A 14545-nucleotide genomic window follows, 5' to 3' on the forward strand; every position below is an offset into this window, starting at 1 on the left:
ATAATTCCTGATTTGATAAGTCATTTTTATGTGGGTCACCTTTTGTTCAGCATGTGCTATGGTTGACTGAGATGTAAAGGTGCTGGTCAGTTGATCATGCCAGAGGAGAAGAACTAGGAGGGAAGCTTCAATGGGTGATCAGAGCCATCAGAGAGAGACCTCTGCCTGGGGCTGGACTCCAAACACCCACCTGCAGCAGTAGAAGTGGCACGCAGAAGTCCAGGAGAATGCGAAGAACTAAACAGTGAGAACATTGGAAGGGGCGGCGCATTCACCGCAAGGCAATGAAGGGCTGGAGCATTAAACAGCAAGGAGATTAGAAAGGGGTGGAGCATCAGAACAGTAAAAGTCACATTACTTGTTAATTACTTCTTCTGACCCTTTCATTCCTGATAAAAAATCTACTACAGTAGCAGCACAAAAAACCATGGCAACGGGAATAAAGCTGGAAGCAGCACTTCTCACTCACCTCATCCCTGTCACAGAATTAAAATGTTGACTCAACTATGAAGATGTACAGTACATTTGTCGCTACAGTGGTGGGCAGGCTCTGACCAGCAACTAGGTGTGCAAGGACATCCACAGGAACCGTTGCTTTAAACCAGTCCAAAATATCTTTGAGAATAGGAACGTGCACACAAAGTTTTTGTATCTGATGTATCTGAAGAACAGGACCTTCTTCAAAATTCATATGAAATTCTACAAATTCTAGGGTTTTCCAAAAAACAAACCGGAGAATGAGAGAGTGAGTGTCTGTTTATTGTGGTAACGGGGCAGTCTTTGGCTAGTCCATGTAAAAGACCACGTACCACGTCTGTACGGCCCACAGGAACCCAACAAAGGAGACGGAGATGGTCTACGTGGAGCAATGTTTATTGAAAGAGTTTACAGCTGAACGAGGACTCAGTCCTCTGTGAGTGATAGACAATAGTTTCATGGGCAGAAAGGCTAAGTAACCCACTTGCACATCTTCAGGGGGACTACGGGAACGGTTCACCAAGCGCTGCGTGTACAGGACACGAGTGCGAAGATGGAGGACAGCGAGATCACCACTGTGCCACCAGGTCACTTCTCCCTTTCACCACCGTGACCTCGGTTTGTTTTTATGAGACAGTCTTCTTCTGAGAGAGGTTGATCTTGTCACCCAGACTCAAGGCCATACCCTACAGAGTGAATCAGAAGAGAAGAGAGCTGAAAAACCACTGCCTGGAACACACAACGCTGTGCGTTTAAGATTCAGTGAGAATTATAAACCAGAAACCACAAGGTGACTCACTTAGATTAGAGCAGATAAAGTGCCCTAGTGCGGTCACCTTCACCAAGGATTCCTATTAGCTCACAGTACAATCGCTTCCACACACACTAATTCAGACGTTACGGTAAATCTCTCTCACAGGCCGTGCTGCCTTTCATTCTAACCAACCTCCAGCCCTTCACTTTATCCATCCAGCCTTACGGAAAAAAAAAGTATATTCTAGCTTTTTAAAACCTGATGTAAATGGTGAAAGGTCAGTTGGAAGGGTATTTGAGGGGCGCAGGGTTCTTGCCTGGCTCTTGGCCCGGATGCGAATGTGTCCGCTCACTGGTGCCTCCGGACCCAGATGGATGGGCTTCTCAATGCTGACGTTGGCCAGAGCGTCTTCTCCAAAGATGGAGCGTGCATAGAGGTTTGCCGCCATGAAGCCACAGAAGCCAGACAGTGCCTTGGTTTCACACACACACAGACACACACACAGACACACACACAGACACACACACAGACACACACACAGACACACACACAGACACACACACAGACACACACACAGACACACACACAGACACACACACAGACACACACACAGACACACACACCAAAGAGCGTTAACTCTGAACATCGCAGCGCAGGACAGAGCACACGGTCTCGGAGAAAGGGATCACCTCCGGTCTCCATCCTCACCTTCTCTGGAGTCAAGCACTTCATGTTAGTGGAACTAAGAATGTGTTGAAGGTACTCGTTCAGATCGGTGATGTTGGTGTTGACCGTCACCTTTACAAAAGAAGGGAAAGTAAACAGAGTCAGACTCTCCTTCAAAAAGGCCACACCCACAACCTCCTGCCCCAAAGGAGCAGGTGGTGGACACGCCCACCCCCGAGGAACAGGCCACGGCCACGCACGCCCACCCCGGGTGGTGCTCATACCTTGTTCTCCCACTCAAACTCCGCCCACATCTGCCGGAACTCTGCGTCTGTGCAGGAGGCTGGCTGGATGTAGTCCATGATGTCGATGTGGATGTCACTGAGCACCACGCAGTTCCTGTCGCTGGCCGCCCCAGACACGTCATACACTGCCACACACACATATCAGTATCAAAACACCAACACCCACACCCACAACAACTGACATGCAACAAAAGAGCCTTACCGATGTTTCCGAATATGATGCCATTCTCAGTGGAGGCCACTTTGACGTTGGCCTTGATGTTGGCAAAATCATGTGGTGCCAGCGTCAGAGGAGACGGTTTTTCCACAAGCTTCAGGTCACCTGCACCATCAGCAGGAATTCCAACCAATTTACATCTGACCAAAATAACGCAATGCAACAAGGAGAAGATCACTGGTTGGAGGAAAGGAATATATACCAAGTGTGGCCAGTTCCAGAGTGCAGTTCTGGAGGGTGTCACTGGTTTGGTTGACCACCAGTACATCCAGCACTATGTCGTACTGGTTGACGTGGACGTAGGCCTCAGCGTAGACCGGGTCTGAGAAACCTGTCAGCTGTGTCACCTGCAGAGGAGAACCATAGACCAGACAAAAAGAGTGACTTAGCAGGAATATTAAGATGTCAGAAAACAGAAAACCTAGAAACCAGACATGGCCGACATATTTGAAATAAACATTTAGCAAAAATTATAAATAACTATAACTAACAGGCTCTGATTCTCCTTAAAACAACTATCCTTCTAGATTAATGCAATCCAAATAATTACTGAAAAACTATAGTGACGTATAGGGGGAAGAGTTTTAGCCACCTACAGGTCTGATCTCATCTACTCCACTAGTAATCAGTCTCAGACCGATTCAACTCAAACATCAGTCATCAGCAATTAGTTGCTCTCTTCACTGTTCCCCGGCTGACCATGTCTACATGTCCTCAATACAATGAACTGTAAACGTCTGTACCACATCTCCACGTGCAGGAAGCCCCTGCCTAACCCATCGGCTCCACTTCAGATGGATTACAGCGCCACCCGGTGGCCAAACCGTACGCGTCGCGTTCTGCATGCGCACCAAAGTCAAAGGGTGGGCGGAAACGCAGAAGGCGGCTCCCGCGTGAGGTACCTTGTTGAGTTTGGAGGCGAGGGGGTCGGTGGCCTCCTTCCTCTGTGTGTTGCCCATGGCAGCCAGCAGGCTGAGCTGGAACTGGTCTTCTTTAGAGGTCATCTCGTTCTTGGCAGTCAGCTGCATGAAGGAGATGGGGTCGTCTGCGTGGACCATCACGTTACGTTTCTCCGATTCCTTCTGTGGATTGAAATGGGGGGGGGAAATCAATTAAAAATAAGTGGCCGTGCACAAGGCAACTTCCCAAATTAAAATTTTCCCAGTGTTCCATATGTAAACTCCAGTCCAGGGGAGTGCAAATGAATGGAATAGATGGTCCTACACCGCACAAGACAGGAGAAAGTGGGGGCATGTGTGGCCAGGCTCTGGGGAGGAGCCAGCATGCATACCTTCTGGGAGAGCTTCTCCTCCTCGAGGCGGGCGGCCAGCATGTGCGAGAGGGACCTACGGCATTCACGGTTGAAGATGTCACTCATGAGGGGCGGGCAGTCGGAGAGCACGCGGAGGCACAGCGAGATGCGGTCCACGTCGTCGTCTGTGATGGGCTTCTTGGGCAAGGAGGACTTGCCTAGGTGCAGCACAGTGGCCATGATCAGCATAGCCTCCGCCACGAATGACTACACGCAGCACAGAGAGAGAGAGAAAGGGGGAGAAAGCGAGAGCAGGGGGTCAGAGAGCCGAAGCGCAATCTTGGTTCTCACAGCAACCCAGAGAGGTCGCGGGTGACACCCACTCACATTCTGCCTCTTTTTGTCTTGAACGATGGCTACATAACGCAGGGCTATCTTGGTCAGTGTCGTTGCAAGAGAGGCAGCGACATAGAAGTCTCCATCCAGGAGAAAACCCCTCAGCGGAGGTCTGCAGGACAAAGGGAGAGGTCAGCACTAGTGCAGGTCCTTCAGATGGGGGACGGATGCGTGGGACCGAGTCCCGGGTAGGGAGGAGGGGCACACGGCAAACCACACCTGTCCTCCTCTTTCTTGGAGGGTCGCGAGGAGCTGAGAGCACTCTGGGTGACGTAGGTGCCCATCTCGGTGACGAGCCTCTGGGCAGGTGCCACGTTCACCTCCTCCTCACTCTTCACCTCGCCAGACTCCTTCTTTATCTCGTTCTCCACAATGGGAATCTAGATGGGCGAGTTGCTCAACATGAGATCAGAATAATCTGCTAATTTACTACATAATCCCTGATTAATCCCCAAAACAGGTTACTGGAAGCATCGGTGATTTACAGCCCAGGTAAGACTAGTTTCTGAAGCATACCATACTCTACACTTGAAGTTATGTATACTGTGTCAGGGAGTAAACGCACATGGGCAGTCCTGCTTAGAGCAGGTTATCTGACTGGCCCATGGGGTAACTGGTGAAACAGAGGCAGGGAACATTCCAGAAAAGACAGCACGCAGATCTAGACAATTTCGAGCAAGTTTGGCACACCTCTCCGAGTGACCTGCGCACTTCTGTCATGACACTCTGGATGTCGTCTTTGGTGCTGCAGTACTCTGCCAGAATCCACAGCGCTCCGCGGTAGATCCTACCACAACAACACACGCCACACTTAAAAGCAAATCCACATGATCACACCGTAACAACTCCGCAACATGGGATCATTCCATAACAACTGGCAGAACTTGACGTAAAGCAGATTAAGAAACGCATGTGTATAAAAAGACTTCGATGGTACAGGAGCAAATCGGACAGGGAAACGTACTTGACCGTCTTGATGGCATGGAAGACCTCCAGCATCTTCTCGATGATGAGAGGTCGGAGGTTGTCGAACCTCTGGATGGCCTCACGGACGAACTCCAGCACGTCAGCTGCTGCTGCCGCCTCATTAGTGTCACTCAGGAACTCCATCAGCTACACACGCGCGCACATACACACACAGACAGCCATGAGCAACTATGTAGGTCAATTATAAGACACGTGTTATATGGAGTAAATGTTTAATACTGATGCAGACATATAAACAATTAAAGATTTATGTCAGCTCCCATAACATCAGTCAATCTGTATAAACCTCAACATAAGTAACTCTGAACAATGTTCTCTGTTGATGAGGCTGACAGGTAAATGTCCTGAACTGATTGGTTAAATTCACTCTCCATAATTACAAAACCTACCATGGAAGGTCAATGCAACCAGCAGACCATGAAGTCTGACTGTAGGACAGGGACAACATATGAAAGAATAACAAGACAAACACCAATACAGTTCTGCTATAATCCTCACACACACACACACACACACACACACACACACACAGAGACACAGAGAGAGAGAGAGAGAGAGAGAGAGGGAGGCGGGTATGGACCCACCACGGGGATGACGTTGGCAGCCATGTCAGGGAAGCGCACGCTACAGGAGTGGAGCGTTCGCACCAGAAGCTGCCTGTATTTATCCGTGTCCTCGTGCTCTGTTACGTTGTTGGTTTTGATCACCTCTTTCTTCAGCACAATGACCAACTGCAGAAAATACAAACAAACCCAGAGGCTGGTCAGCAGACGTGTGTAAGCAGCAGCGTATAACCGCATACCGTCACAACACTGAACAACACAGAACATGCTTTACTGATCCCTGCATTTCTGCATTTCTCACCATCAGGGATTCATGAAACAGACAAAAAGGCTAAAGTGTGGGGTGCAGCCCACACCATCCCACCTCCTCCACATTACGGGATGACACCAAGTCCAGGGCCAGTTGTAGCGTTTTCTTCCGGACCTCCAGGTCGGGGGTGGTCAAGACTCTCAGGATGTCCATGACCAGGTCCTGGGGGCAAAAGTGAGCCATCAGCTACATTGCTACCCCTGCCCTTCAGGCCTATTGCCCTGCTGGCCTATTGCCCCGGTACCTGCAGCACACGCTCATGAGTGGGGTGCTCCTTCAGTTCAATCAGCCTGTCCAGCACAATGAGTTTGACGTTGTTGTCGCTCTCCTTAATGATCAGGTCAATGTAGCACTGAGCGGCAGCCTGGGAAGAGCCGGTTTTACTGAGACCATAGAAGCATCAGGCAGTCTGATGGAGAACATGGCTTCGGCGGGTGTTTGTGTAGTACCTTGATGGCTGTGGGAGCGCTGGACAGGGTGACTAGAGTACCGGCAGCCTCGTACCTCACGGCCGGGCTGGACGACTGCAGCAGGTTGTAGATGCAACGGATGAAACGCGCACGCTCAGAGGGGTTCGCGTGGCACACCTGCATCAGTAGCACAGGGTCACACACCGGGGACAAACGCCCAAAGAACTCCGCTCCCAGACCAGGGAAAACTACAGCGCCAACCAGTCTCGTGCTTTCTGGTGCACGGAAGACACTCACGGAACAAGTAACATTTTAGGGAAATGGATGCATCTCACCTTATAGATCAGCTCAACAATAACGAGCTGCAGAATGTCTCCAAACGTGTGCACCTGGTCAATGCAGGTGCTCAGGTAATCAAGGGCTCTGTCCTGGAAAAGGGGCAGAATAGGACAACAGATTGTGGAAAAGCTTTTGGAGAATGATGGTCGCAACTGTTAGGTGGGCGAGAGTTTTCCAACGGTCGTACCTGGTCAGCATGGATCAGCATCATAAAAGCGTTTCTTTTGCAGCTGGCGTCTTTTTCATTCACAAGGAAGTCGTGGATCAACTCTGGAGCATCAGGGATTAAATTCTCAAAGTTTCTAAATGAAAAATGGCAAACAAACAAAAAAAAAAGAATAACTAATTGCAAAAATGCTGCTCATATCATTAGTCCTGCTATTTATCCAGATATACCCCTTAACTTTCCCCAACATAAACAAATAAAGAATTTCTACTCCTATAGTGGAGACCTAATAAACTCAATTTCAAAATAAACTGGATAAAGCTGCTTCCCTCCCAGCAGCCCAATCCCACCACAGAAACAGACCTGTAGATGGTGTAGATGGCCAGGACAGCGTTCCGGCGTACGTAGCTGTGCCGGTGCTCCAGGCAGGCACGGATGGCTGGCATCAGCGGCTCCAGAAGCTCCGGCTCCTTCAGCTTGCACAGGAAGCGCAGCGTGGATCCACGGATAAACTCATTGGGGTGCTGCAGGTCCTGGGAGTTCAAAATGCATGGAAATTGTCAGATCTTTGGAAACACACATGTCTATCGGGAACTCTTTGCTCATACAAGATAGGTACCTTCCTGTAGGCATCGCAAACCAGAATCATCTCCTGGAGCAGTTTGCCGTCGGGAGTCGTCTTGGGAACAATTTCCCAGAACACCAGGAGCAGCTTCTTGATGGTGTGGTCTTGGAGTGGCAGCACGAAGCGGATAATGGTCATTAAGAGGCCTGGAAGCTTCTCCCCATTCAGGATCATAATGATCACCTTCTTCAGAGCCTCTGTCTTTGCTTTAATCTCCCCCTTTTCTGTTTTATATAAAGAAAAAAAACAAAACTACTCAGTGCACTCCTCCGGGCTTCAGCCGGACTCACACTAAACCAGACGACAAAACTGGCACATTTCTGCATCACCAAAGAGCACCTGATTACCTAAATCAGCTTTGAGGCTGACTTCTGAGGGGGGCTCCGTGTCACCAGGGACATTGATCAGGGTGTAACACACATTTTCCGCTGCTGTCATGGTGTCAGGCAGATCCTCTTCCCTTTAGAAGACACCCCTGACTAACTAGGGTTACCAGAATTCCTGAAATGACAATGCAAAACAGAAATCGCACAGGTTGTTTTAAAGTTATTTGTTATTTTTTGTAATCTTAATTAATGTAGCTACAACACAGTCGCCTAATTGGATCGTTATACATCTACCTAGGTCATAACATATACCAAGTTCTAAAAAATGTTCGTTGCTTTGTCTTTAACAGACGTAAGTGTAGGATTATCCCGTGCTGGGTGTCACAAATGTCGCGAACTTTCTGTAGTAGTTAATATACAGACAGAGCCAACTACTAGCTAGCCGATATTAGCTACTCCGGAGTTTCCACAGTAGTGCAGTCGATTAAAGGGAAATCTTCGTATTTAATATGAATATAATCTCGTTAAAGCTAGAAACATGGCTAAGGTTTTCCTACAACACCTCGACACTCCGGAGATGCGTAACTAGTTAACGCTATTTTACCTTAGTTTACCTTATTTTAGCTTAGCTTAGCTTAGCTTAGCTTATTTTAGCTCCCTGGCTAACCTGCCTACGTGGACAATTACAGCGACAGAGTCAACACGCAGTTCTCCGTTTGTCTGTATTGAAAACAATAACACAGCCACAAGTAAAACGTGACTCCGGTACGGCGCCGTTATGACCATTATTACCGTTATGGCCGTTGTCGCTGTTTTCTGCTCTTTTCTCTCCTGAGAGTCCGCGGTTGATGTAGTCTCTGGCGCGTGACGTGGAAGCAGCCTGACTGGGCGCACGAGCGCTACGGGCAGCGAGCAGGGACAGAAACGCGCATGAGTAATTAGAGACAGCGAAGGCGGAGTCTTCAGAAGAGTTAGGGATGAAATAAAAGCTTTGTTCTAACCATGTGAAAGATCACATTCCTATTGGCGTTGAAACATTGCTAGGCGTTGTGAGTAAAGGTAGCTTTTTGCTATTAGTTTTTAAATATTAGGATTAGGATCTTGACGTGACCTATTTGACTCTTAACAACAAACGTATGCGTTTGATTTCGCATTTTTAAGCCCATCTACACATTTAGACATCGTAAAGGCCCAGTAAAAGTATAGAAAAAATCAACACATCCAGAAATCTTTATCAGTCATATTTCATTCCTCTCTGGATAAGAGCGTCTGCTAAATTGGCGAAAATAAATGTCATAAATTTACATAAATGCAGTGTTCAGTAGTGTTTAGTTGGTTAAATGATGTTCCAAATAGACGTTTTAAGTCCATATACTGCAAGCAAATCTGAAATATATTATGGCATGGGAAGCCCAGTCAACTAGTCAAATATTAACCAAAATGAACGATGTATATTAATTAGGAACGCAGTCACATTTACATCCGTTTAATTAAAACAATAGAAATATAGTGCCTCCTGCTTGGCTGCGTGATGAGGAACAAATGGTCCATGCAACAGTTTATAGAGTCGAAACCCCAAAGCGCCTACAGATATAGCAGGAAGACCTGCAGAGCAGCGAGCTAATTACAGACCTAAAATATAGCGGCGTTTTAGATGTAATGCAAAAAAGCCCGTATATGTGTAAATTAACGGAGAGTGGAATATGTCACTTAGTACAAAGAACTCGTGAATTCTTGATGCGCGCTATTTGCCTCGCGGGGCTGCAGAGCGCGTGTCCGGCTCCATTGTTGCAAACAGCCGCGTGTAGGCGGCGTCCTCGAGCTCGTCTGCGCTAGGAAAACAACAACACTTCACCTTCTTTTCCCCCTCCCTGGGCGAAGTGCTCGAGCGCGTTTGCCGTCGCCACGCGGGTGTCCTCGCTCTCGAGGAGGAATGAAAGTTTAACGCGAATCCGAGGCGCCGCTAGCGAGAGCATGGCAGGAGCGCGTGAAGGAGCGCGTGAAGGAGCGCAGGAGGGAGAGGCTGTGCACCCCAGGAGCAGGCACCACGGCGCCACGGACAGCTCCAGGAACGGCTACGCGAAGGGCTGCGTCACCCCGTTAAAGCAAGACCACCACAAAGGCGTTTTGCTGAACGCCTGCAGGCTTGGCAGTGCGGATATTCGCAGCTCCAGGCTGTTCCGAGCTTCTGCCATCTATGCGGGCGCATTCGCAGTTCTTGCGCTCTCTGTTTCAATCTCTAACATCTCTCAGAGTGATCGCATCATTTCTGAGCTGCGGACTTTTCTGACTCATTTCTCGCAGTCCGTCAGTCCTTTATTCAGCATAGGCTGCGCGTACTTCTTCTTAACCTTTTACCTACGAAGGAAAAAGAGGGAACGTAGTGGATGTTGGCTCGTGTCCCTTCCTGTGTCTTGCTTCTTGGGAGATTTCATGGTTTTGCGGGTCTTGCAATGGGGAGACGACCAACACCAGATGCAAATGGTGGGCAGATTGCTCTTCGTTTTGGGCTGTATTGGTCTGCTGACTCTGGTTCCCACTTTGAAACTCAAACACAGTGTGCTGATCCTGGTGTTTGCCAGCCTGGTGTGGCTCGTTGCCTTCACCAGCTTGAGCTGCCTGTCCCCAGGTCTCAGGTCTGCGCTGGCGTGCATGGCCGGTGTCTCGGGCTCTTTCTTGGGTCTGTGTTTTGACCATTATTACCCACCAAGGGATACGGCGAACAGGATATCAAACTCGGAGGAAAAAGTGCCTGTGATCAGACCTCGGAGACGGTCCAGCTGCGTGTCTCTGGGAGAGACGTCAAGCAGCTACTATGGCAGTTGTAAGATGCCCCGGAGACCGTCTTTACCATGCATCTCCAGAGAACAGGTATGGTTCCCACACCTCATGTGTGTCTGTACAGCTTATCAATGCATGACCGCGGTTACAGATTCTGTTTTTTATTTAACCCTCGTAAGAGTGTTGTCATGAGCTCCTCTGCTGTAATTGCCTTTAGTAAATGATGTTAAAGTTGGGCCAATATGTCAACACTCCAAAGGGACATGCGTTTTACTTTAATTTTTTAGTTATAACCTATTTTGCTTGTTCAAAGTTAAGAGCAATACAGATTGTTTTTGGGTTGTGTATAAAACACTGAGGAAAATTTGGCCAGTGCACAAGTGTTGAGCCTTTTTGAAGTTTTGCCTGTATGCACGCTTACAGGAGAATGTCACAAGATCTAGAAAACACAGACAGTAATTTTAACCACTAAATGGATGAGAGAAAGCTATTCTACATGCCTGTTTAAATGTTGTCTGGGTTGTCTGTGTTACAGTGAGGCACTTAATGTAGGACGGGCCTGTTTCAGAATTAGACATGTTTAGTGCTCACAGCCCAATCTTACATTTGACAGGTATTAACATAAAAAAAAAACTAACATATAAATTAATGACCAAGTTATGTTTAAGAAAAAAAAAAAAAGCTGTTGATTTTTCACCTCTACACATTGTGTGACCTCTGTGCTCTGGATATACCAACTGCTGATATTTGTATTAGAGAAAGTTGACCCTGCCTCACCCATGAAGTCAGCACTGGCTAAGGTCAAAGGTCATGTTTGAATATCAGAGTCAAGGTCACCAAACCTGCTGGCAGACACTCAAACAGCCAGCCATGGCAGGAGTGTGGCAAGTGTTGGTGAACTCGAAGCACTTTCACACTCGCTGTGCGAGTGGGCAGGGGCCCGGCTCCTGATGGGACGTGTCGGTGAACTCGGAGTGCTTTCACACTCCCCGTGTGTAGTGAAGCTCTGTGATGTGGGTTTGATTATAATCTGCTCCAAGAGGTTTGTAAGCTTTACATGGCAGCAAGATTTCACTGTTTCAAGCATGCTCATGAACTCTTGAACAAGTGTGTGTGTGTGTGTGTGTGTGTGTGTGTGTGTGTAAAATTTAAAAAAGCCATGTTTGCGTCATTCCTTTTTTTGGAAGGCTGTGTTAAGTTTTTATCTGAAGTACAGTTCCACACCTACTCAGAGGGACTGAAACTTTGACAGTGTTAACTGGACACACACTCAACAAAAAACAAAGATAAAGAAGAGGAAATGACATAAGTCATCATGCTTTGAGCACATGTCGGAAATAATCTCATGTATTTCATAAAAGTGTTTATTGTTTGTCTTCTGCTTCTGCTGGTGCGCTTAAAATGTTTTATAACAGGCATTTATTAGTCTTTGTTTGAGTTCTCAGAAAAAACACTGTAATTCAGTTCCATACTTGTGTAATATGTCTTGCATTAAGGTATGCTGCGTATGCCTTGCGTGAAGTCACGTGTCAACACTTTGCAACCTAAAGGGTCCAAAACCCCACTGAACGTGAACAGGCCAGTATGTTTACTGTGGTGTGACAGTTCTTCTACAGGTTATACTTTGGCAGTGTGGAAAGTGTCTGTCATGGTTTCTTCTGGCAGCTGGCTTTTCTTCCGTTTCCCATGCTTCTATAGGTTTAGGTTGGTGTCAGTAGCTAGTCATTATTAACCAATAATAATTATTCTCTTATTCTGTGGTGATCGAAATTAAACGAGTTTAAAATGTTTTTGCGTGTTTTGTTTTTATGCCTCTGTCCCTTTATTTCTTGAGTAGTAGCTTAATAGTGTTGTTCAGTCGTTCCGTGTTTGACAAGCTCTATTGCGCGGATGCTGTGGTCGTGGTCTGTTCGGCGCTTTCTCTCACGTATGGTCTCATGACGTCTCCGTTTGTGTAGTGTATGAAGCAGCCCGAACACCTGCGACTGCCGTGTGCTCATCACAGGCTGAGCTGTGTGTATGGCGCATTTAAGGTGTGCCCATCTCTGCAGCCGCCAGACTGGCTGACCTGTTTATGTGGCAGGGAACTTTAAATCACATAAAGCCATAACAAAACCCAGAGTGTCTTTAATGCTGGAGGGGTGATGGACTGACTGGCAGCTTGTCTTGCTGCTTGCAAAATAACGCTCCAAGTTGAGCTCCGGGCATACTGTTTGTTGCTAATGTGCGTCATGAAGTACTGAGGTAATTCACAAAAAAGGTTTAGTTTATTCTGTGGCATGAATATTATTTATATTATAATTTATGACTGAACAAATTCAGTTAAGTGAATGACACTACACAAACACATTTAAAGAGAATTTGCCTTTGGGCCTAAAAGTTTTAACCAGGAAATGAATTCCTTTGTGCAGTTGCATTTAGAATCATCTTTCCCCACATGTGAAATCTTTTGTCCCTTAATTTTTTTAAGAATGAAATTCCTGCCAGCATTGGCACCCCTGGAAGTGAACTATGGTTACACTTTGTGTGTAGGACGGCTCGTAGTTCAGGACGTAGAAGCAACATGTATCTCACAATCTTCTGTTTGTTTGTGTAGGTAGGCAGAAGGGTACGGGTGGATTGATACTAGCAGGGGCTTTAGACAGCAGGAAAATGTTTCCATTTTGTGGGATCCTGTATTATTGGAGAACAAACACTACATAGTTTGAGATTAATATGAATACTCTAGCACTGTTAACCTACTTGGGTTCCAGGTGATGGGATATGATGGGCAAAGTGTTCCAGTGCAGTGGATCTTGTGAGGTTGTGAGTTGTTTTTTTTTTTTTGGGGGGGGGGGGGGGTTGTTGTTTTTTTTATTTTTTTTATTTTGCAGGCTGCAGTAACTAAGAAATGACTCAACATTTGAGCTTTCAGGATTATAAAATGGGCTTTCAGGAATTTTTTTGTTAGGTTTGTCGAACTTGATGCTATTTTGTCAGTTTAGCTTGGATACAAATGTGAACTCGGTGGTTGCTTTGTGAGTGAGTTAAGATAATGCTGTCCTCTGCTGTGCAACTCTGTGTAAAGTTCTTAAATAATGTTGTCTAGAGACTTTAGAATTAACCCTAAACCTTCCCATGATATTTGGGCTGGATGATAAATTTGTTCTTGTATTTCTGGGCTGTCTTAGCAGTACTTCCACTGGGATGATCTTATGGATGGTGTGAGTGATACAGGAGACACATCCGTTTCACAGGTCTTGGAATCGAGCCATTATCTGTTTTCATCTATTGTAGGATATTTGTCATACTTTCTACAAGAAAGGGTACGTTGGACACACCGACATCCTGACTGAGATTATGTTCAACATTTTGTATCACCTGGAGGCTTTGGCTTGTGTAGGGTTATGCTTAGGGTTAGGGTTAGGGTGAGGCTTAGTGTTAGGGTTAGTGTTGGGGTCAGGGTCAGCATTAGGGTCAGGGTCAGGGTCAGTGACTCTGATCTCTTGTCATACAAGGATAACCCTTTCATTCCCCTGTCCTCAGATCCTGGTGGTCATGATTGGAGCAATAAATGATCAATATCAGTGATGGTTATGCCACAATCTGCTTTGATGATAATGCAATATATAAAACATTTTCTGCCATTGTTTTAAGCATTTCTTCAAGTAAAGAGAAATTTATTGTAACCCAAAGGTGTATGTATAATTTGTGTTAAGTAACGTCTGGGTAAGAAAAACTTCTTTGTGTATTTCATAAGATTCTGTTCACTCTGCGCTGTATTGAGAGAGTATTATATTGTTACCTTGTGTGTTAATACCACTTTGTTACTATGGACTTTGCCCGCAGAGCAGAGTAGATGTTTGGCACCAAACAGTCTGATATGCATTGAAAATGAATCACAATAGTGCACCATGTTTTGTTACAAGAGGTAGCCTTTTTGCATTTATTTGTTTTATACTTAAGGTTAAAACATACAAGCCATAAACTAA

General features: G+C 46.5%; 2 protein-coding genes across 2 annotated transcripts in view; one reads left to right on the forward strand and one right to left on the reverse strand.

Annotated features, from left to right (window-relative positions):
* Positions 1 to 857: 857 nt before the first annotated feature.
* copb1 (COPI coat complex subunit beta 1) lies at positions 858 to 8692 on the reverse strand. The gene is made up of 22 exons (XM_027007487.2): positions 8586 to 8692; positions 7815 to 7968; positions 7462 to 7691; positions 7206 to 7375; positions 6864 to 6978; positions 6673 to 6765; positions 6377 to 6514; positions 6172 to 6291; positions 5982 to 6089; positions 5639 to 5785; positions 5032 to 5180; positions 4758 to 4854; positions 4287 to 4447; positions 4059 to 4179; positions 3711 to 3938; positions 3322 to 3501; positions 2622 to 2766; positions 2405 to 2524; positions 2182 to 2327; positions 1940 to 2029; positions 1548 to 1703; positions 858 to 1163 (listed from the first exon to the last, which is right to left on the reverse strand). Exons 2-22 carry the CDS (start codon positions 7903 to 7905, stop codon positions 1104 to 1106), a joined length of 2865 nt encoding a protein of 954 aa, XP_026863288.1. The 5' UTR covers positions 7906 to 7968; positions 8586 to 8692; the 3' UTR covers positions 858 to 1103.
* Positions 8693 to 9648: 956 nt separating this feature from the next.
* Positions 9649 to 14545, forward strand: part of pde3b (phosphodiesterase 3B) — a 44480-nt gene continuing 39583 nt past the window's right edge. The window contains exon 1 of the mRNA XM_035529309.1: positions 9649 to 10664. Coding sequence (XP_035385202.1) covers positions 9768 to 10664 — 897 coding nt within the window. The 5' untranslated portion in view covers positions 9649 to 9767. The remainder of the gene's footprint in view (positions 10665 to 14545) is intronic.

This window comes from Electrophorus electricus, chromosome 1, assembly GCF_013358815.1.
Source record: "Electrophorus electricus isolate fEleEle1 chromosome 1, fEleEle1.pri, whole genome shotgun sequence".
In the NCBI taxonomy this organism is placed as follows: domain Eukaryota; kingdom Metazoa; phylum Chordata; class Actinopteri; order Gymnotiformes; family Gymnotidae; genus Electrophorus; species Electrophorus electricus.

What these genes read in the sequence shown, in the direction of transcription:
- copb1 (XM_027007487.2), bottom strand. Translation starts at nt 7,905, where the DNA reads ATGACAGCAGCGGAAAATGTGTGTTACACCCTGATCAATGTCCCTGGT. An exon ending in GCCATCTACACCATCTACAG is followed by an intron (nt 6,979 to 7,205) that starts GTCTGTTTCTGT and finishes TTTTTCATTTAG; the next exon opens with AAACTTTGAGAATTTAATCC. An exon ending in TCGCCTCCAAACTCAACAAG is followed by an intron (nt 2,767 to 3,321) that starts GTACCTCACGCG and finishes TCTCCTCTGCAG; the next exon opens with GTGACACAGCTGACAGGTTT.